This window comes from Prionailurus bengalensis, chromosome B1 (assembly GCF_016509475.1).
Source record: "Prionailurus bengalensis isolate Pbe53 chromosome B1, Fcat_Pben_1.1_paternal_pri, whole genome shotgun sequence".
NCBI classification, from domain to species: domain Eukaryota; kingdom Metazoa; phylum Chordata; class Mammalia; order Carnivora; family Felidae; genus Prionailurus; species Prionailurus bengalensis.
In genome coordinates this window covers 16114968-16137109 of record NC_057344.1, presented here as the reverse complement: position 1 = coordinate 16137109, position 22142 = coordinate 16114968, and the positions used below count along the sequence as shown (strand labels likewise).

The window sequence follows — 22142 nt, the reverse complement described above, 5'->3', positions numbered from 1 at the left end:
TAGTTCCTCAGCTGCACGACCCCATTTGAAGCGCTCAGTAGCCAAATGCACCTCACAGACCATACTGAACAGCACAAATAGAACATTTTCATCCTTGCAGAAAGTTCTATCGGACGGTACTGTCTGACATACTTCTCAAAGCCATCCTCTCACGTCCAGTTCCACTCCCACTCCCTTGGTGATTTCCCTCATTACTTCTCACTTAGAAGACCATTCCCGACCAACAGAATCAGAGTATCTGCTGTGGGTCCATGACATCAGTATTGTTTGAGCTCCCCAGGGAACTCTCATGCACGGAAAGAGTTAGGAACCACTGGAATAGATTATTCCACTATTATTCCACCAGGTTTACGTATGTGTAACTGAAAACCCCTCTGAGTCAGGAAAAATAAAAGTTCACACTGTTAAGTGCTGGGTTTAACCCTAGAGTTGTGGCTATTTTGAGCACACGCAGCTGGCCTTTATGAACCCAAGTTCTTAAGAGCTATACAATGGTTACCAAGTACTGCCCTAATCAAAAGCCTCTAGCCTGAGTGTTCCTTAGCCCTTGATTATATTGACTAAGAGTCTGCCCATAACAAAGCCATTTAACATTAATTCTCACTCTGAACATGAACTTTGCATCCAAAGATTTAATGCCACATTTGGCTGGCTTCATACGTCCTTTGGCTCTTCAACTAAAATCCAGATGACAGACATAAATTCATCATATCATAGCTATTCATGGACTCCTCACAAATTCACATCTTTTTATTCCTTCACCTGTATGATAAAAATATCGGTGCTTGCCTTTCCCCACCTCAAAGGAGAGGCTGTTAGGAGCACTGTCAGCATGTCACTGGAGTGTGGCCACCACTGGAGACTGTGGCCACCACTGCTGGTTGCCAGCATTCTTCCTCTTTTTCTTCTTCACTAACCAGTTTTATCAGGGAAAGCAAGGCACCCAGCTAAAAATACTAACCTTCTCCCTAGCATTTAGGAATGGCCACTGGATACACAGCTGGCCATTGAACAACATGGAGGTTAGAGGTGCTAATGCCCCAAGCACTTGAAAATCCACATATAACTTTTGATTCCTCAAAAACTTAACCAGTAATAGCCTACTGTGGACAAGAAGCCTTACTAATGGCATAAGCAGTTAACACATATACTATATTATATACTGGATGGCTTATATACTGGATGTATTTTTTTCTTTTTCAAAGATTTTATTTTATTTTTCATGTTTATTTTTGAGAGAGACAGAGCGTGAGTGGGGGAGGGCAGAGAGAGAGAGAGAGAGGGAGACACAGAATCTGAAGCAGGCTCCAGGCTCTGAGCTGTCAGCACAGAGCCCAATGTGGGGCTCAAACCCATGAATGGTGAGATCATGACCTGAGCTGAAGTTGGATGCTTAACCGACTGAGCCACCCAGGCGCCCCTACTGTATTCTTATAATAAAGCTAAAAAAAAAAAGAAAAAGAAAAAGAAAATGTTAAGAAAATACGTTTACAATATTGTTCTGCATTAATCGAAACCCCGAACCGTTCAGACCAGTGTCGCTCAAGGGTCAACTGTAGCTCTAACTTACGAAATAACAGAAGTTGCTGAGTGGGGATTCCAGGGAAGCTTTTGAAAGGGACAGGCTCCACAGAAAAGCCCTTTCCATCTTTCATCTTTGCCCTCCCTCCGTTTTCCTGCATTAAACAAGGACGCAGCTGGATGAAGGCACAGCAGCCATGAGGATGAAAGCCACAGGCAAAGCTGGTGACATTAAGACAGGACTTTGGATCTCCAATGACATCACCCAGCCATAACAGCCCCCAGACTACTCATCCTAGGATATCTTGTTACATGAGGAAGATCAATCCCTAACTTGTTTAAGTCACTGTAAGTCAACTTGTCTCATGGCCAAATGCCATCCCAACTGATAGAGAGCTCCCTGAAGACCCCATACGTAAAGCATGGCTAAATGCACACTCACCAATGTTTTCCAAATGGGAGCCTGGGTAGGAAATTAATGATCAATAAAGACTTCTAATGAAATTGCCTTCATTCCTCCAAATAATGTTAAAGCACAACAATAGCTCCTTATGTGCTTTTTCCCTCAAGTTACTGAATGGATGAGGAAACAGCTTTTAAGAAGCATACGCAAACCTGGAATCATCAAAGTTTAACTCTCCCTGAGTCTTAAATTTAACCTCGGAATGAGGTTCTACGACTGGAAAGCACTGACTTTTCACTCAAGTGCAGCACGTTTCCCCAAACTCATCCTCGTGCGTTGCTATCCGGGTGACCTGCAAAGAGACAGTTGTCCTTTCACACAGCAGTCCTAATCTCACAAACTTATCGTAAGGAAATATTTTGACAGAAACAGAAAAAAAAATCATATACATGCTTATTATAGCAACTTCTACAAAGAAAAGAGATAATCTATGGGCTCAATAGACCTATGTTGTAGCCACACGGGAATGAACAGCACCAATATGGTCCCTGCTTTCAGGAAGCTCTGGGGATGGATCACACCAAGGGGAAAAACTTCAGTCAATAGTATGAATAATTTTAAAAACCACATAAAAATAGATTTTAACGACACTCTAATTCTAAAATGCAAAATGGTATGTACATTCATGATTTCAGGTGTGTAAATATGTGGTATATGAACCAGGGCTATAATCCAAAAGAGAAATAAAGGAAAATGCAGGGCAATTGGTAGTATTACGAGTCATCTTAAGACATTTTCTAAACTGCTTCTCTATCTCTATTTATTGACCTATCTACAAGCCTGCCTACCTAACTCAGCCTGTCCAAACTAAACTTACCTTCGGTACACTTTCTTCACCTCTCCATTCCTGCACCAGCCTCAAAATCTTATCTTAGCTCTCTTCCCGAACAGTAAACATCAGTCTCAAAGCTCTACTGACTTGTCCTCTGATTCTTCAAACAAGCTCCTTTCTTATTCTTCCATTTGTCACCACCCTGTCTCAGGCCTTTTCACCTGTGGGTCACTGCACAAACTAGTCTAATTGTCCTCTTGACTTCAATCCTTTCTCCCATCCAAACCATCTTGAGCACCCCCTGTCAAAACATTCCTAAAAGACCGCTCATCTCCTCCCTCCCCTGCTCAACACCTCCAGTGACCTCCCTCAGTGATAACTGTACATTCCAGCCTGCATTCGCTCTGCACCTTGGCACCGGCTCTCTCATCCAACCCCGCTTCTTTTCCCCCTCCATAGAAACCTAGACTCAACCAAGGCAGTTTCTTTCTTTCCTCCCCAAGTTTTTATTTAATTTCTAGTTAGCTAACACGGAGTGTAATATTAGTTTCAGGTGTAGAATTTAGGGCATCATCATTTACATGCAAGACTCAGTGCTCATCACAGGTGCCCTCCTTAATCCCCATGGCCTATCCCACCACCACCCCCCACCTCTCCTCCAGTAACCATCTGTTTGTTTTCTATAGGTAAGAGTCTATTTCTTGGTTTGCCTCTCTTTTTAACCCCTATGTTCATTTGTTTCTTAAATTCCACACATAAGTGAAATTATATGGTGTTTGTCTTTCTCTGACTTATTTCACTTAGCCTAATAGTCTAGCTCCACACATATCATTGAAAATGGCAAGATTTCATTCTTTTTGATGGCTGAGTAATATTCCATTGTATGTATTTGCCACATCTTCTTTATCCATCAGTCAGTGGACATTTGGGCTCTTTCCGTAATTTGGCTATTGTTGATAATGCCGCTAGAAACATCGGGGTGCATGTACCCCTTCAAATCTGCATTTTTGTATCCTTTGGGGAAATAACTATTAGTGCAACTGCCAGATCATAGGGTAGTCCTATTTTTAACTGTTTGAGGAACCTCCATACTGTTTCTGAGAGTGGCTGCACCAGTTTGCATTCCAACCAGCAGTGTAAGAGGCTTCTCCTTTCTCTGCATCCTCACCAACACCTGTTGTTTCCTGAGTTGCTAACTTTAGCCATTCAACCAGAACCACACTGACTTTCCAGGCTTTTGCTCATGCTGTTTCCTTCTAGAAACAATCTCCTTCCTTACTTGTCCACTTAACTAGATCTTACATACAATGCTACTTCCTTCTAGTTCACATTAATATTTCTCTTCTCTGAAATACTAGATTACTTCTGCTCTATCATAGTTCCTATTTACCTACTATTTTATATTGCTATTTTAAAGAGTCACATTTCTACAAAGAGTGCTATGAACTTAAGAAATGGTATGTCTAGTCCTTTCAGGGCCTAACACTTCTCTGAGAAATAACACACCTGAGCCTAAAATAAAATTGCAGCTTTGTCTATAAGAAAGATATGCTACCTTTTTTCTCCCCAACTAAATAAATCATGAGCCTCTTGAAGACAGGGATTGTGTCTTGTATTCCCCAATATGACCTAGCTTGGCACTAAACACAGGACAGGCACTCAGTAAATATTAATGAATACTACGGACTGAATGTTTTGTTCCTCCAAAATCCATACGTTGTAGCCTAATCCCCCCCAACGTGATGGTATTTGGAGGCGGGGACTTTTGGAAGGTGATTAGCCCTTGTGAGTGGTGCTCTCATAAAGGAGATGCGTGCCTATAATTAAAACAGACCCCAGAGAGCTCTTTCCATTTTGTGAGGTTACAATGAGAAGAAGGCCCTCTATAAATCAGGAAGTCGGCCCTCACCAGACACCCAATATCCGGCCCCTCGATCTTGGACTTCCCAGCCTCCAGAGCTATGAGAAATGTCTGTTGTTTAAGCCACCCAGCCTGTGGTATTTTTGTTATAGCAGCCCAAACTAAGACAAGAAGCTAAATTAATATGCGTTAACATCTGTAAAACTAAACAGGTACAAATAATATTCTGAACAATCTGTTCTCTTGATATTCTTGTGATTCATGCTCTGGAACAAATGAGTCATCAATGGTACTGAAGAAATACGTGCTATTTGAGTGAAGAGTTAAATTTCTTAAATGAATCCATAAAATTATGTAATACCATCTAACATTTATAGATCCCTCTCATCAGGTACCAGGTACCTGTTTAGATATTTTATCTCATTTAATCCTCCTAATAGGTATTGCAATTATCCCCACATTAGAGAGGAAGAATCTGTTCAGGTGGATTAAGAAATCTATTCAAGGTCTCATTGTTTTTATGTACTAGAGGCAAAATTATAACCTGGGGTGCTGCCTGATTCCAAAACTCATGTTCTTAACCATTTCCTGCTACCCTAAAATTCAGTGTGGGTTCATGTTTATTCATCTCAGTCCTTTCCAAGGATAAAAGCATGGTCAATGCCAGGTCATCTTTGCAGCCTCACTGCCTTCTATATCCCTCGTGGATACCGTTTTCCTGCCAAACCAGACCACCTATAATACCCTAACATATTCAGCTCTTTCCTGACTCCCAGCCTTTGCTCTGTTTCTTCTCCCTCTTGCACACCACCTCTCTCCGTTATCTGCTGAAATCCTCTTTGTTCCAAAACAGTCAGTTCATAGCATTCCTCTCTGAAGCTCTCCAATTCCTATCCTCTACGGCATAAGCCTCCTACACACTCTTTAGCACTTTGCACTCCACTTCCGGTCTTAATACCCTGCTTCACATTTAGCGATTTGTATCCACATGGGTCTCCTATGCCAGACTACTAACACCTTGATGGCAGGGGAATAAATCCAAGGATGCAGAACCACTTCATCTTTATATACACCAAACCCTCCTCACACATAACAGGCATTTGAAGATGGATTATTGAGGGGCGCCTGGGTGGCTCAGTCAGTTAAGCCTCCCAACTTCAGCTCAGGTCATAATCTCATGATTCAAGAGTTCAAGCCCCGTGTCCAGCTCTGGGTTCCCTCTCTCTCTCTCTGCCCCCGCCCTCCTTGTGCTCAGTCTGTCTCTCAAAAATAGACATTTTTAAAAAATGAAGATGATTACTGAATTTGTAAAATTCACCCTCACTTGATACCAAAAGATGAAGTGGGAAATGAGTGACTTTCATTCTCAACAAAATCACACACTATATACAGTTGACCTTTGAGCAACATTTTAAGTATGTGGGTCTGCTTATAGGCAGGGTTTTCTCAAAATAGTACAGTACTACAAATGTATTTTCTTTTCCTTATATTTTCTTTTTTGCTTGTTTATTTATTTTGAAAGAGAGAGAGAACGAGCAGGGGAAGGGCAGAGACTGAGGAGAGAAGATCTGAAGCAGGCTCTGCGCGGACAGCGGAGAGCCCAATGTGGGGCTCGAACTCACAAACCATGAAATCATGATCTGAGTTGAAGTTGGACACAACCAACTGAGCCACCGAGGTGCCCCACATTTCCTTACATCATCTTAACATTTTTTTCTCTAGCTTATTGTAAGAATACAATATGTGATACTCAGAACATACAACATACGTGTTGACTGAGTGTACATGCTACCAGTAAGGCTGCCAGAGTCAACAGCATATTAGTCATTCAAGTTATATGCAGATTTTTGACTGCACGGGGGGTTGGCATCCCGACCCTATGTTTTTCAAGGGTCAATGTATATCCAAATGCTGGCTATCCCTCATGGCACAGGCTTCCTAGTCTGGAAGCCAGCTCTTCAGGGACAGTTAGCATTCACTCGGCTTTCTTCATCCAGAGGAGCACACGGCCTTGTTGGTGCCAAGTTTAGTTCAAGAATCTGGAGGACCGATATTTGTGAACATTCTCTTGATCAGAAATGCAGAGCTATAGTATGTGTTTTTCCAAAACAATACTGTGAATGCCAATATTAAGAGCAAGCCACTAATAAGATTTGGCTCTTTCCCAACTATGGCAAGATCTTACTTCCAGTATCTCTTGTCCCAAAGACAAGGAAAAAGTCACATGATGACAGCTATCCCCTGCCCAAGTTATGACCTCACTTCTCTTTAGTTTTTATGGGGGGGGGGGGGGGGGGGGGGGGGGGGAGAGGCACAGGGGGAGGGAGGGAGGAAGGGAGAGAGAGAGAGAGAGAGAGAGAGAGAGAGAGAGAGAGAGAGAGAGAGAATCACAAGCAGACTCCACACTGTCAGCGCAGAGCCTGACATGAGGCTCTATCTCATCACCGTGAGATCATGACCTGAGCCAAAATCAGGAGGCGGAAGCTTGGACAACTGAACCACCCAAACATGCCACCTCTCTTTAATTTTGAACACTTAGCTACAGTAGTGAAGACTCAGAACAGGTTTTTATTCTTCAGTTCTTCCCACCGTCTCAAACTGACCTGAAATGCTACAAAATCCGCCCTCAAAATAACCACCTTAGTAATATATACATTTATTGTCTTTTACTGTCAATTGTTCACAACAGCTTTGGGATTCTATTAGAATTGGTTTCTAAGTTATTTACACACACAGCCCCAAATATCAGCCTCCTCCTGTAATTTCGTTACACACACCTTACATAGATTTTTTAAAAGTTGGGGCGCCTAGGTGGCTCAGTCAGTTGAGTGTCCAATTCTTGATTTCAGGTCAGGTCATGATCCCAGGGTTGTGGGATCGAGCCTCATGTCAGGCTCTGCGCTGAGCATGGAGCCTGCTTAAGATTCCCTCTTTCTCTCCCTCTGCCCCTCTCCCCCACTGTGTTCTGTCCAAAAAAAGAAAAAAAAGAAAAAAAAAGCCCACATTATCTTAGAGCTGTCTTGGGCACTCACATGAGAGTCAAAGGCTGAACAAATCCTAGTCTTGGGTGTACAATATGGTAAATGGTTTAAAATACGTTTTATACTAAAATTAGCAATGACATATTATAGATTAGAATACCATATACATAAAAATGTTTTTTTAAAAAAACTAAAACCTGAAAATAATGTTTTTGGGGTTTTTTTTTGAGAGAGAGAGAGAGGGTGCAAGTAAGGAGCAGAAAGAGAGAGAGAGAGAGAGAGAGAGAGAGAGAGAGAGAGAGAGAGAAGCAGGGCTCACCTGAAACAGGGTTCATGCTCACCCGATGCGGGACTTGAACTCACAAACCACGAGATCATGGCCTGGAGCTGAAGTCAGATGCTTAACTGACTGAGCCACTCAGGCACCCAAAAATAATGTTTTTCTTTTTTTTTTTTAATATGAAATTTATTGTCAAATCGGTTTCCATACAACACCCAGTGGTCATCCCAACAGGTGCCCTCCTCAATGTCCATCACCCACCCTCCCCCTCCCTCCCACCCTCCATCAACCCACAGTTTATTCTGTTTTTGTTTTTTTTTTAATTTTTTTTTCAACGTTTTATTTATTTTTGGGACAGAGAGAGACAGAGCATGAACGGGGGAGGGGCAGAGAGAGAGGGAGACACAGAATCGGAAACAGGCTCCAGGCTCTGAGCCATCAGCCCAGAGCCTGACGCGGGGCTCAAACTCACGGACCGCGAGATCGTGACCTGGCTGAAGACGGACGCTTAACCGACTGTACCACCCAGGCGCCCCAGTTTATTCTGTTTTTAAGAGTCTCTTATGGTTTGGCTCCCTCCCTCTCTAACTTTTTTTTCCCCTTCCCCTCCCCCATGGACCTCTGTTAAGTTTCTCAGGATCCACATAAGAGTGAAAACATATGGTATCTGTCTTTCTCTGTATGACTTTTTTCACTTAGCATCACACTCTCCAGTTCCATCCATGTCGCTACAAAAGGCCCTATTTCATTCTTTCTCACTGCCAGGTAGTTTTTCAAGTTGCCACAGGCTACTCTGTCTTAGGCTAGGGATAATGTTTTCATTGAGAGGGACTTCAGTTAAAGCATCTGAGAAGAAATAAAGGCATGGTGATTTCAGCAGCTACGCTGAAGCTGTTTCCCAGCTTGGTGTATCAGAGTAGTTAAGCACACAAGCTCCAGCACTAGGTGGCCTGGGTTCAAATCCTGCTTCCAACACTTACTGCGTCACCCTGAAGCAATTACTTACGCTTTCTCTCAAAAGTCCTCATTTGTAAAAAGAAAAATAACAGTATTTTTCCTCATAGAAAAGAAGATTGATGAAGATTAAATGAGATAACACCTTTAAAATATTTGGGATAGTGCCTGACCCACAGTGAGAGTTCAATAAATATTAACCCTTACTGCCACTGGTTGACTCTTTAGACACACAGTATTTAAGGAGATGAGGTATGTGAATGTTTGTAAAATACATATAAAAAAAATTTTTGAGGGGCGCCTGGGTGGCGCAGTCGGTTAAGCGTCCGACTTCAGCCAGGTCACGATCTCGCGGTCCGTGAGTTCGAGCCCCGCGTCGGGCTCTGGGCTGATGGCTCGGAGCCTGGAGCCTGTTTCCGATTCTGTGTCTCCCTCTCTCTCTGCCCCTCCCCCGTTCATGCTCTGTCTCTCTCTGTCCCAAAAATAAATAAACGTTAAAAAAAAAAAAAAAATTAAAAAAAAAAAATTTTTGAGTAGCCTTACTTTTTTCATGATTATGTGTCTCAGCCTCATCAACTTAAGGCCACCAAGGGTCACTGAAGCCCAACAAAATCAGGCTTACTGACTCATTTCAATAAGCAAGAAGAACCATGGGATGTCTCCCCAAACAGAGGAAAAGACGGGTTCTCTGGGATTCTGGGGGAAGCGTGGAGTGTCTATGAAATTGAAATGAAGCAGCATGGTGACAGGTTCAAAGCAGAATGACATAAATCATCACCTTCACATAGACCCAAGGCCCCTTTTCCCTGGAGACTACAAAGTTATGATAAACATGGAATGGTTAGTCTAGTAAACCCTTATCTGCAGCTGTAAAGCTGAGTTACAAATGAGGGTGCTTCTCTGTGTCAAAGTGACTGAAACCCTCCAGGCAAGAATAGGAAGTGTCACTCTTACAGATATAATTTCAAATGGTGACGTCTGAGACTTGAGAGAGCCAAGTTTCTCAGTGAGTCAGAAAGCGGGAGTCATTCAGAGAAGGTTATCATCATGACATTTTACAGCCACTGTGTATACTTGGAAAAAAATATTGCTCCCTGTGAACTCTGTAGCTGGCTTTAGTATCTGTTATTCCAACGTGATAAATGGCTGGGCAGATTTTACTTCCTCAGTCTGAGCCCATTTTTACTTTCTCCAAAGTAACCTGTATTCATTGAAGAAAATGAGAAAATACACAAAGCACGACATTCAACATCAATCACAATTAACATCTGGTATGTACTTACAGACTTCTATTCAAACATTTTTTTTGTTTTATAAGACTAGATTTATGCTATAAAAAGCCTTAGAGCCTTTTCATTTTATCAACTCATACTATCTTCCAAACCTATTAAATACTCTGATATGACACCATTGTCATGTGGCAACCCATCGTACGGTTGTGTCCACATTTTTTTAACCTGACACTAATTGTCAAGCATTTTATTTATTTATTTATTTATTTATTTATTTATTTATTTTTTTAAATTTTTTTTTTCAATGCTTATTTATTTTTGGGACAGAGAGAGACAGAGCATGAACGGGGGAGGGGCAGAGAGAGAGGGAGACACAGAATCGGAAACAGGCTCCAGGCTCCGAGCCATCAGCCCAGAGCCTGACGCGGGGCTCGAACTCACGGACCGCGAGATCGTGACCTGGCTGAAGTCGGACGCTTAACCGACTGCGCCACCCAGGCGCCCCATCAAGCATTTTAGTTACTTCAAGGTTTTCTCTATTTTAAATAAAATTACAAGAAACATTCTTAGAGAAATCTTTTCACACATTCGTGATTATTTCCCGAAGATAAATTCTTACGATGAATAATAACTATCAAAAAGAATGCACATTTTGCGACCTGCTCTTCATATTGTAAAACTGTGTTACAGAGAGGCAAGAATTCCTACTCCTACCAGCAGGACATGAAGTTGTTTGTTCTTCTACATCCCTGCCAACACCAGGTGTCAAATTTTTAATCTTCACCAATATCGCGAACAAAGAAAAATATCTCAATTTCGTTTTTATGTCTTAGTGCTACTGAGGATAACAAGGTTCTGAGCTCTTTTCACTAGGTGTGTTTAACGGTATAGAGCAGGGCATGCCAGGGACTGGAGCACAAGCAGGGGACATGTTTTCAGTCAGGACTCAGAGGAGTAAGAGGCGCTTTCCACTAATGGGGCTTTTAAACCTGCTTTCCACTTTACTAGTGTGTAGAAGGCAGCGGATTACACGGAAAGACTAGGCATGCTTCCTAACCTTCTTCCATTTGTGACACACGTGGCAAATGATAGGATTTGAACAGAACACCGAGGCAATCAGCCATCCCAGGCCCTACCCAGACACCTGGAGGGCTGAGGACACCTTTCTCTTCACATGCCTATACATGCGTCACACCAGTTAGAAAGTTCTGGACCACAGCAGCCTGAGGTATCCTAAACTTACATAAACACACATCCACGATTCATGTTATGTGTACAGAAAATAACCTGGAAATCTCTATGCCAAGTTATTAACAGTTGTCATCTGTTTGCAATGTGACTTCTATTTTCTTCTTCTCGTATAAATAGTCCTAAAATAACAGGTTACCATACATTCATTTCCTAGTTCCCCGAAGTCTATGGAAATTACATGTTACAAAAAGCAAGCAAAGCTATGTCACCACTGACCAGCTGGTGTCTTTCAGTTAACCTGAAGAAAGCCAAAATTTTTCTCTCTGCTACCTGTATCTGGTTTTTACTAGTGTTCCTCGTATCTTTATATTAGCTATTAATGTCACCATAAAGTAGTTATAGACCCACGTATAGCACCACTGTAGTCCATTCTCAATTTCTAAATAAAGCATTTTCATTCAGAATGTTTACTGAATATCATCCTAAGTTGTCTAGTTTTTTTTTAAGTTTTTATTTATTTTGAGAGAGATGGAGACAGCATGAGTGGGGTGTGGGGGGACAGAGAGAGAGAGAGGGAGAGAGAGAATCCCAAGTAGGCTCTGCTCTGTCTGCGTAGAGCCCCATATAGGGCTCGAACTGATGAAACTGTGAGATCATGACCTGAGCCAAAACCAAGAGGCAGACACTCACTCAAATGACTGAGCCACCCGGGCGCCCCTTAAGTTGCCTAATTTTATGTTCTGTATTGAAAATGACTTACTGACTTATACACTTTAAGTTTTTCTGAAATAAGAAATAAGGCAACTGTGTTGCCTCTTCTGATGCATTAACCCTATTGAAGTGACCATCGGAGAATTCTGTTGCCTTCTCCCGATCACTGTATCTTTAGGTCTTATTGGGAGCCTAGCATGTCCTGAGAACTGTGCTGAGGCATTATGTGCATTATCTCATTTAATTATCACAACAGTCTTAGGAAATAGGAACTATTTCCTCCATTTCACAGTTAAAACTGAGGCTCAGAGTGTACAGGACTCCTCAGGGCCATGCAGCCTATAAGCAGAAAAGCCAGGTGCAGACCAGGTCTGTGAGACCCAGGCCTGTCTGACTCGAGCCCATGTTTGTGGGTACAGTCCACTTCAGATGCTGGACTGGTTACTGTAGGTTGACTTCTTGTGTTGCTAACCTCATCTTCCTCTAGAAGAACTGTGAGTCTGTCTACTGTAGGGTCATCAGAGACAGAACTTGTGTGGCCTCCACCCAGTGCTGTGCTGGAGACAGCTCACGAGGCTCGTGTTGGCTCACGAGAGCTGCCCGTTAACTTTTCAGGAATTAAAGTCCACCATGATTAAAATTATACAAACTGGCAATTAAATTATACTTTTTTTATTTTTTTTTATTTTTTTTGAAAGTGTACTTATTGGGGCGCCTGGGTGGCTCAGTTGGTTAAGCGTCTGACTTCAGCTCAGGTCATGATCTCGCAGTCCGCGAGTGTGAGCCCCGCGTTGGGCTCTGGGCTGATGGCTCGGAGCCTGGAACCTGCTTCCGATTCTGTGTCTCCCTCTCTCTCTCTGCCCCTCCCCCGTTCATGCTGTGTCTCTGTCTCAAAAATAAATAAATGTTAAAAAAAAAAAAAAAAAGAAAGTGTACTTATTTATTCAAGCAATCTCTACACCCAATGTGGGGCTCAAAATCATGACCCCAAGATCAAGAGTCATGTGCTCTTCTGACTGAGCCAGCCAGGAGCCCCTAATTTGCACTTTTTAAAAAGGTAAAAGTACTTAAAACTCATCATTTCCTAACAATTTCATTTTTCTATAATCTGTGTTCAAGGTTATTTACATGGATTGTATGAGCATGGTGGAGACACTATGTATAAAATGGCGTCCGACTGCAAATCTCTTCCCGAGGACGTCACGCTTAGTGATTCACACCACAGAAACCAGCAAATGCTCCCCGTCAGGGTTTCTTACCCCTCCCGGCAAGAGCCAGTTATTAACAATTACCAGCACACCACTTCTACGCTCTTTGCTACCATTGCTTCAACGTACCTTGGGAATCATAAATTTCTTTTCTGTCGAGTAGGGACCGAGCGCCACAACTTTTGTTTATTTTAAAGAAAAGAGCACTACTCATTCACCCCACCATCACCTCTTGATGTTTCGTTCTAAGTAGAAGAGGCTCCATCCCTGGCCTCCCTCCACCTCTCCCTCACCCCCTCTTCTATGCCCTAGAGAGGGAAGAGGTCTTTAATCTGACCACAGAGGAGGAGGAACTGGCCACGTGAAGCACAGCCCTTCTGTTCTCCTTCCTCTTAAGAGCAGGTGTTCTCTGCCTCCAACGGCAGCCAGCAAGTAGACTCGGCACCTGCCAGAAAGAGGGGGAAGGAGGGAGAATCAGGGACAAAGCCAGGTGGGAAAGAATGTCTGATTCTGAGACTCAGTTTTGGAGAGTCACTGTTTGCCTATATAAACTACACTCTCCATCATCTATCAGTTATAAGAGCACACTTTTTGGCCTTCATTTGGCTTATTCCTTGGACCTAGAGTGGTTCAGACCTCAGGATGGAGACAGGAACATTGCTATTTATTAGGCACCCTCAAGCCCCCAAATAAAACACTGCATTCTAGTGGGCCACAAGTAATTGATCAGTGTTCATGATGAAATTAAATCTATTTGCAATCCTTGGTCTAATGACTGTAACAACAACAACAGTAGCACCTAACAATTAGAAATATGCAGATCCTGGGCTAAATGCTTCACATAAACTAACTCATGGTGCTCGCTGTCATTCATAAAGCAGATACACCTTACCCACAGTGCCAGTGTGGCCCCAATTATAAGCGCATCATGAATTCTTTAATTTCAGAGAGATCAGAAACTTCCTCGTACCAAAATTTCCCTTTCTTGTATCAAATTTTCCATCGCTGTCAATCTTCCCTCCGAAATGAAGATATTTTTTTTTCTGATATGTTTAACTCCCACCTCCCTGCCCTCTGCTATTTCTCAGACACCAACGGAAGGAATCATATTCTGCAGTCAGTGTACTTTCACTTTTTATAAAACTGAGAGATCTTTTTGAACGTTTTCCATCAGCAGCCTTGGGTTTTAATGCATTTTTTAAAACTAAATTTATATTCATTTATTCTTTTCATAAAAATCTGCCAAGTTCCTCTTTGTTTTACACTTCGTGACTTCTCATCTCCTTGTCCACGCACACTAACCTTTGCTTCGCAGTTTATATTTGCTTAACTGGTTTCTGACACGGTGTAGCAGTTTGAAGGTATGCTTGATTTCTTTTTCCATGTTCCTCTGTAACATAACCCAATTTTACTGCTCAAGAATCACAATAAATCTTCAGAATCACTGTTCAAAACGCTATTCAAACAATTTAAATTCTTCTACTCAGAAGCATGTGATTTTAAGAATTTTAATATTTTTAGTGTATTATCTTCATGTGCAAATGCACCTAAACTAATTCAGAGATGAAAATCTATCCCCTTAATATTTGAAGAAAAACTATTTAGCAAACTCCCTCAGTAACCCACTCCACTGTTCGTTATGATCTCTAAAATTAATCTATTATGCTCATCACCTATTCTTTATCCTAGTAAAACAGAAAACACATCAATCTCGGTCCACACTCAATAAAAGGTTTCCTTCATTTCTCCAAGTTAAATAATACTTATCCTTTTTAATTTTAAACCTTTCATTATTAGAATTTCTTCCCTACTATTTTTAGATTCGCCATGTTGCTCTTTAAATAAGGGGTCAGAAATAAATCCAGAACTGAAAAATCTAATGAAGACTGGCCTGGCAGCAAATGAAATTACAGTGGTCACAGGCTGCTCTGATTTTCTTCATTACTCCTGTTTCTCTGGCAGTCTATCACCATCTCACTAACAAATGATGGTACTTCTGATGGGACTGTTCTCTGCGCAAGGACTGGTGCCTGAAAAGGCTCCTAGACAGAAAAGAATTATCTCCACACTTGTGGGAAATCCCACAAGGCTGGGGCCGGGTGTCACTGCTGTCTTTTGCCCACCTGGCTAGTAGGCTACTCAGCTTTACATGTGGGATTTTAAGTCAGACAGACCTGAGTTCAAATCCCAGCTGTTACTTATTAGTTAAGTGATCCAAGGCAAGTCACTTTACCTCCTTCAACTATATGATGAGTAGTGGTACTTAATTCACATGGTTGTTACAATGGTCAGATGGTAAGAAGCTGACCCTGTATTTAATGCATATGAGATATTCAATAAATGGCAGCTTCAAAACAAAGAAGTTTTCCCTTTCTTGAGCATGTGCTTGGCATCTCTTGAACTCTGGCAAATGTCCAGTCCAGGAAAGCAGTATTTGTCCAATGTATGCATGGGATGTAGCACTCTCCTGCCTTGCCACAACTGTACAACATAGAGTACTAGACCAAAAACCATCCCACCACCCAGACGGGCAGTGGGAAATCTGGTCAGTTGTCCTTGAAAATCCTCCATCAACATGACATTCCAATTCCTGGCTCCTGTTTTGTTAGCCGAGTGGATCACTGCTTCTACTAGAAGACACTGGAAAATTTAAAATGTTGTGCCAGTCCAGCCACCACATCCTCACTTCAACATCTTGGATGCCAGAAAAGAAGAAAAAGGAAATAGCTACAAAGGACAGTGGAATATCCAGCTGTAATTTTTTTTAAAGCCTGGGTGATTCTAATATATAGTCAAGGTCAAAAACACCTGGTTTAGTGTTCTTGAAGGGAGCATTTCTAGCTCTACAATCTTGCTGTAAAAGCAGCTCATGCTGACTCAGAAAAAAACAAACTACCACGGAACTACAAATATCACCATCAAAGTTTTTTTGGTTTGGTTGTTTTTGATGCATTTCAACCCAACAGAGTTTAATGACTTTGCTTCCTTTAGAAAATATGCATCTATCTCCCAAATATGTATGAAATAAAAGCGGATGACTTCATCAACTGCTTAGTCTAAATAAGATACGTTCCCTGCCTTAGGCAGCCTATCTCAAAATCTTACTGAGACCAATGTGAAGACAGTAACCTAAAATGCTAATAAAGTTAGGCAGCAGAGGACTCTAATGGTACAAGAAAAACAACAGAATAGTTCAGACTATGATTGCAAAGAGCAGCTCCATTAGTGTCAGGCAGCTGATAAGCTTCATCGATGCTGGCTTTAGACAGGAGTCTGATAAAAAGCAGTGTTGACTCTCAATAACAGTAAGCAGACCTGAGCCCTGAATAGAGCGCAATTTTTCTATCAGATAAATAAGCAGCCAAGTAGCCAGGTTATTTGTGCAACATCACCTTTTTTGAACAAAAAGATCAACCTCTGCCACTGAAGAGTTGTTCCCAGTCGCCTTTCTAGTGCAATCTGTGCAAGAAGCAGAGAATACAGGGTAGCCTTTAGGTTACCTTCAGATACAGTGAATGGGGATACTGCCCCCTGGATAAAAGATATACCAGTGCCATATCAAACAGAACTGCCAGGCATTTTCTCTTACAGCAAAGTCCAAGGAACTGTCTCATAGTCATAGGTCAGAGCAGGATGCCTCAGGATAATTCAGTATTTTTTTTAACTTCAAGTATACATTTATTTTTTTTTCCAGTCTAGTATTATGAATTTTATTTAATTTTTTTAATATGAGATTTATTGTCAAGTTGGTTTCCATACAACACCCAGCGCTCATCCCAACAGGTGCCTTTCTCAATGCCCATCACCCACTTTCCCCTCCCTCCCACCCCCCCATAAACCCCTCTCTTAAAAAGTGAGAATAGGGGCACCTGGGTGGCTCAGTCGGTTAAGTGTCCGACTTCGGCTCAGGTCATGATCTCGTGGTCTGTGAGTTTGAGCCCCGCGTCGGGCTCTGTGCTGACCGCTCAGAGCCTGGAGCCTGTTTCAGATTCTGTGTCTCCCTCTCTCTCTGACCCTCCCCCCGTTCATGCTCTGTCTCTCTCTGTCTCAAAAATAAACAAACGTTAAAAAAATAATAATAAAATAAATAAATAAATAGTGAGAATAAACTGAGGGTTAATTCAGCATTTATAAGAGTATTCAGAAAGTAACTCTGGGGGTACCTGGGTGGCTCAGGTTAAGCGTCCGACTTCGACTCAGGTCATGATCTTGCAGTTCATGAGTTTGAGCGCCCCCCCCCCCCCCCAGCCCCCGGTTGGGCTCTGTGCTGACAGCTCAGAGCCTGGAGCCTGCTTCAGATTCTGTGACCCCTTCTCTCTCTGCCCCTCCCCCACTTATGCACTGTCTCACTTTGTCTCTCAAAAATAAATAAATGTTAAAAAAATTTTTTACAAGAAAGAAAGTAACTCTGGATGTGCATATCTTTCATTGAGAAAAATGCCTTCACGGTATTTCTTCCCCCAGGTTCTTCAGGGGCCAAGCTTGTTGAGGAGGCTATCTATGCTTCAGGATTACCATGATCCCATAATTTTTGCTGTCTACTCTAAGAATTTTGCAGCCCTTCCAAAGTAAGCCATCAACGTATTTCCCAAGATGTTCATGAGGAACTGAGTTTACCAAGAGACAGAGGGCAGAAAAACAGGTCATTCCAGTTGTGCTCAGTCATTACATAAACATAACTCAATCTGAAAATGTATTCTTTTTGTTTCTAATAGAATGGGCACTTTAAGAATTTGATTATCTAATCACCAAAGTACCTCCAAGGATCCTCCCAATGGACTCTGAACTTTGTGGGCAACAGACCCCAGCAGTGAAGTGCACTGCTGCGGAGGGCACAAAAAAGCAGAGGAATATATATGGGATTGGAGTAATGCACAGAAGGAGACCCCTTCCTGGTGTCTTGTACTCTATCACCCCTTGCTGGGGGCAGGTATACAGTGGGGAGAGATGGAGGTAGGAAGAGGTTAAGAATCCACAACATTTTATTTTACTCTATCAAGTCACTGATACTGCTTCTGCAGATGCTCAACGGTACCTCAAAAAGGCATTCTTTAAAATGCAAACAGCCCAAACGGTCCCTCAACTGACGGACGAATAAACAAAATGTGGTATATTCACACAATGGAATATTATTCAGCCAACGAAAGAAATGAAGTATTGATACATACCACAACATGGCTGACCCTTGAAAATACCATGCTGAACAGAAGAAGCCACGCACAAGAGGCCACATGTTGCATGATTCCATTTATATGAAATGTCCACAGAGGCAGAAAGTAAATTGGGGGCTGCCAAGGGCTGGGGGCAGGAGCAACGGGCAGTGACTGCTAATGGGTACAGGGTTTCTTTTTAGAATGATGAAAACATTCTGGAATTGGAGGTAATGGTTGCACAGTCTGAATACACTAAAAACCACTGAATCACACACTTTAAAATGGTGAATTTAATGGGTTGTAAACTGCATCTCAAGGTTTAAGCAAAAAATAAAAACACTGTTCAGTTCAGCATTTCTACTGCCCCTTAAGCCTCTCAGTGATCAACAGAGGGCCTGCCTCTCAACACACCCAGTGCGTTAGCCTTTAGTACTGCCCTATTTATGACATCAGGAGAAAGTGGTCTTACGGAAAGAGTGAAGCACTCATGCCATTTTTGTTTCATCATTTTAAAGGGAAAATGTCAAATCAGGATTTCTAGTGTAATCTTTAGCCGCTCAAGTGAAGGCAGTCCAAAATGCTCCTACTGTGGCAAAAGCAAGCTGTCTCATCATCCTGGGGCTTTTATTTTTTTAAAGGTCAATTTTTGCTGAGTTACTTCTTTACCTACTAGATAATGAACTGCCAACATTACGACATCTATGGCATCTCAAATAGTTCTGAGTCTTTGATTAGTACATTTTGAAAATGGTAGACTATTAATTTTAATCAAGATCCATTCATCTTATAATACAGAACTGGGCTAGAGTACCAATGGTTGACTGTCCAAAATAATTACTTCTGATTCTAAAAAGTCTTTTGGTACCTTTTTGTTACATGGTTATCTAGGTCAACATGTGTGCAGTGCTGGGACTTTTTTGTTTGGTACACAAAACGGAACACTCATTCATAAATCTAGAAGTAGAACGAATACTGATTCAGGTAAGTACCTGCCACCATTGGTCCTAGATTGTTATCTTAAACTCCCTTGGGAGTTACCAAATGGTCCACATCTGACTATATTGTGGAAAGACTGCTTGACAGGGAAAAAGTACTTAGGAATGCCATACCTCCACAATTTAGCAACATGAAGTACCATCTGCTCACAAACAATGTCCTAAGAAAAAACTCCCATTTCACAGATATTGGTCATCATGATACCTTTGTCACACCACAGGCAGGACATCTGGGAACAATAGGTGTAAGAGCGCCAGACAGAGGAATACTGGAGTACAGGCTTGAATGGCATCTCCAGCACTTGAGGGGGGGGGGGGTGTGCACGCGCGCGCATACTTGTGGGTTGGCAATTTTAAGGGGAAGAGGAGGCAACAAGGATGTCCTGTCACTGTGTGCTCTTTCACATTCTATGGAATGACACTTTAAAAGGAGTCAAAGAAAGCCATGGAAAGGATGACCTTTGAGTGGGCATAACCTGTAAACCTCAGGAAACAAATCTGGGATATAGGGCCTTGGGGTCTCTATCAGCTCAAGAGTCACATGATCAAAAAGGAAATTACTTACCAGAAGCAAAACTGACATATCAGAATTGCCTTTCTTCCTCATGTATTACTGTTTGGGGACACTAAAATAGAGGAGGAACTACAAAAGCCTAGAAAATCCACAAACTATACACTACAATATAATCATACTGTATATGCACATACCAAAGAAATAAAAAATAAATACACAAAAACACAGTCACCCCTAAGGTATCTCAAATATGGTAAGGAAGACTGAACTCCCTTATAAAAGAGACTCCTGGGGTACATTTGAATCGTATTTTTTCAAAACAATTAGTCAAGAACCCTTGATTCCCAAACCTGGGCCTGCATTTTCTAAGAAAAATGAAAATCAACACAATGTTCTACTATGTAATTTTAAAAACACATCATCTCCTCCCAACGCTTCTCTAAGGTAAGCATCTGCTTATCCGGCTAAGCAGGTCCTCCTACAAAGAAACAGCTTTCAATCTATTATAACCTAATTACTTGAAAAACATGATACTTTAAAAAACAAAAACAAAAAACTTCCTCTGCTAAAGGAGAAGCTGGATAAATTTAGTGGTCACTGAATCGTGAGATTTACGGGCTTCCTTTATTTCTGCCTCCCTGACAACCACATTTTTTTTTTTAACCTAACACAGCAGAGGATGATAATTAGTAGCTATTATAACTTGGCTATAATTAAAGGCCAAATACCTTAGTTGCTTCAAGAATTCAACATCAGAGTTGCCGTTAATAAGCTTGATGAACTCTTCATAAGAAGGAGCATAGGTGTAAGCTCTCTTGTGATGTTCATTCATCTGTTCTCTGCGCTCCAGCTGGGCAAGCAGCATCTGGTTGATGTAATCTGGATTACTAAGTAACTCCACTACCGGCTTCAAGACTGCAGGAAGGAGAAGAAAGCACCACTGAAAACGGTACTGTCCTTTGGAGGAATTGTTTTTCCTTTACAGAACTGAAACAACAGTCAGGAAACGTTTTTAAACTACCCAAGTGGGGAACATATGAACGACTCAGATATTCAAAAACACGTGTGCGTGTACAGGCAGCCGCCCTTCCCTTGGATATGCTACCAGCTAGGGCTACAAGCAAGTGGTTGTCTTAACAAAAGGGTTAACTTTAAAGGAAAAATGAAAGAAAGTCATTTGGAACCCAAGTTCCTAACAGAGATATCAAAATTAAGCACGCAGATCTTTTTTTCTTTTATTTCTTTTATTTCTTTTATAAGGCTCATTATGTGCTTCTGCCAAAAGAGAAAAGTGAACGTGCTCCCAGCTGGTGAAAGCAGACCTCCGGGAAGAGGCCGTTAAAAAGCCAATGATACTACCCCCCAATCCATCCTACCAACTTGCAGTTAAAAAGTTCCCTTTTCTCTGTGGTTGGTATCCACTAACAGCCACAGATCATAAATGAGATACTCCATCAATGCATATCAAAGGCAGTGCTATTTGAGATTTTGAGATAAGAGAAATTTCTCTTAGGTCGCATTTTCTTCCACTTTTCTTATTCTGGCCAAGCATCTCCCTCAATATACTTTCTGTAGTAACTCATTATATTGTGGTACCCTTCCTTTTTGTATTCATTGTAAGTTCACAAAATCATATATAGGCATTATCAATGAATCTTCTATCTTAAAAGTGTTTTAAGTAAACGCACCCTGGAGTATAGATATTCTTTCATTGCTGTATGTATGACTGACCTGGATAACTCAAAAGCTATCCCAAATGGATGTTTCCCTGTGAAGGGCATAAGGACGGATTATCCTGTATCAAAATAAACAACAGAATGGACTATGCATTTGGCAACATGTTACATAAAAGACTTGATTATCACGGATGGCCAAAAAATGCCCTCTTTGAGTGGCACTTAAACTTTGAAAATTTGAAAATATTTTAGTTTGCATATTGTCCCACAATATACAAGGTCTGCATAGGTGTATACAAAGGGTTATCACATTAGTATGTAGTGCATTTGTTTACATGATCATCCCATTAGTGATATGAATTATTTATAAAAGTACCTTTTGTTGTGAGAATTTCTGCAAGCATTATACGTAAGCTGAGAGACTGGACATCCTTTGAGGGGAGGAGACAAAACACCAGAACCCGAGAACACATTTGTAGGAACCTCACTTCATCATACGAGTTCCTCAGGGACACATGCAGCACAAAAGGCCTTGGTTGTTCTTCATGTCTAAAAAAAATTAACAAAGAGAGGGAAGAGGAAGGAAAGAAATCTCTGGAAACAATTTGATTATGTCTCATTAAATATAAA

General features: G+C 41.5%; 1 protein-coding gene across 2 annotated transcripts in view; it reads right to left on the bottom strand.

The window, feature by feature from the left end:
- SNX25 (sorting nexin 25) overlaps positions 1 to 22142 on the bottom strand; it is a 131991-nt gene that overhangs the window by 61755 nt on the left and 48094 nt on the right. For both annotated transcript variants that reach the window (XM_043558671.1, XM_043558660.1), the window contains exons 4-5: positions 21889 to 22061; positions 20565 to 20751 (exon numbers count right to left, since the gene is read on the bottom strand). In XM_043558671.1, the coding sequence (XP_043414606.1) occupies positions 20565 to 20751; positions 21889 to 22061 (360 nt within the window). The remainder of the gene's footprint in view (positions 1 to 20564; positions 20752 to 21888; positions 22062 to 22142) is intronic.